This window comes from Cyprinodon variegatus, unplaced genomic scaffold (assembly GCF_000732505.1).
Source record: "Cyprinodon variegatus isolate N-32 unplaced genomic scaffold, C_variegatus-1.0 Scaffold2881, whole genome shotgun sequence".
NCBI lineage: Eukaryota > Metazoa > Chordata > Actinopteri > Cyprinodontiformes > Cyprinodontidae > Cyprinodon > Cyprinodon variegatus.
This window is the reverse complement of record NW_015153334.1, coordinates 11376-12645: the sequence shown is the minus strand read 5'-3', so window position 1 is coordinate 12645 and position 1270 is coordinate 11376. Positions and strand designations below refer to the sequence as shown.

Below are 1270 nucleotides of genomic sequence, written 5' to 3'. Positions count from 1 at the left end.
AAGGATGAATTTAGACTCAATGAGACTTTTAAACTACTCCTACTAAATGAAAGCAGAGCTATTTAACTAGAAACTACTAAAGAGCATCTAGTAAAGTATTCATGCGGTTTTCCTTCCTACCAGTGCTGCTGACTCTGGTTCGGACTCCCTGTGGAAGCAGTGAACTCTGGGTTTCTCTGATTGGCTGCTGGCTTCCAACGAGATCCAGCCGGCCTGCAGCAGCAGCCCAGGTCAGGCGCATGAAGCAGGCTACGGTCGATGTGAAGTCGCCTACTTCCATGGTCTAGAGGGGCAACAAGAAAAGTGCTCTAACAAAATAAATCATTTCTTATCTCTGCAGGAAAAGTTTGAGGCTGGTACCTGAATGGCGACGCGAGCAGCAGGAATGATTTCCTCCACTCGTATGGACGAGCGCTCAGACAGAGACATCTGCCTGTAGGAGGACTTCTCCGGGGTCCCGCAGAGGGACAGCTGTCGTCCCGTCCTTCCCGCGTTACGGAACGGCCGGGACGACAGCGCATCGCCGTCCCTGATGACATCATCATCCAGTGCTGTCGGCATGCTCTGACCAACCAATAGGAACCTGCAGAGATCAGACCGTTTAGCGGGAAAGTGAGGCATAATATCATCGGATAATTCATAATTAATAGGGCTGGGAATTAAATCGATTCAATCTTCCAAAAATCGATTTCATTTTTATTTTCAGATTAGATCGTTTCCAAGTCGATCTGGTCAAATCGAAAATTGGATTGTCGGTACTAAAACCTTTTTTTTATAATTACCCGAATTACATTTCCCAATGCAAGGACAACGGGAAATGTAATTTTATAAAAATCAATCTTTGGTTATATAAATATTTAATTAGAGATTAAAATTAATTAGAAAATCAATTTAGTTTAAAGCAGCTCTAATAACCAGATTATTATGATAGAAGTTTAGATGAGTTGCAAAAGCTTAATAGTTCATAGAGCTTGTAGTAAGCAGTGCTTTGTTTAAAGAGGTTGGCTGCAGCTATTTCTGTTCAGAGTTTTTTCCTCTCTCCCGCTGCTCCCGTGTCCCCGCCTCTCGGTGTGACATCATCAAATCTGTCGCTTTGAGACATCTAATTTGCGATCGCATTTCACTGATGTACAGAGTCGCTGCACGGAGGAGGAGAGACACACAGCAGCACTCGGTGATTCTTAAAGGAATAGTACACCCAAAACATGATTAGCCTTCATTTTCTACTCACCCCCATGCTGAACAACACTCTGGAGTACTTTTTTGATAT

The 1270-nt window shown here is 43.5% G+C and overlaps 1 protein-coding gene across 1 annotated transcript in view; it reads right to left on the bottom strand.

Annotated features, from left to right (window-relative positions):
• Positions 1-76: 76 nt before the first annotated feature.
• Positions 77-1270, bottom strand: part of LOC107081086 (ubiquitin carboxyl-terminal hydrolase 24-like) — a 5258-nt gene continuing 4064 nt past the window's right edge. The window contains exons 5-6 of the mRNA XM_015369301.1: positions 361-583; positions 77-283 (exon numbers count right to left, since the gene is read on the bottom strand). Of these exons, the coding sequence (XP_015224787.1) occupies positions 77-283; positions 361-583 (430 nt within the window). The remainder of the gene's footprint in view (positions 284-360; positions 584-1270) is intronic.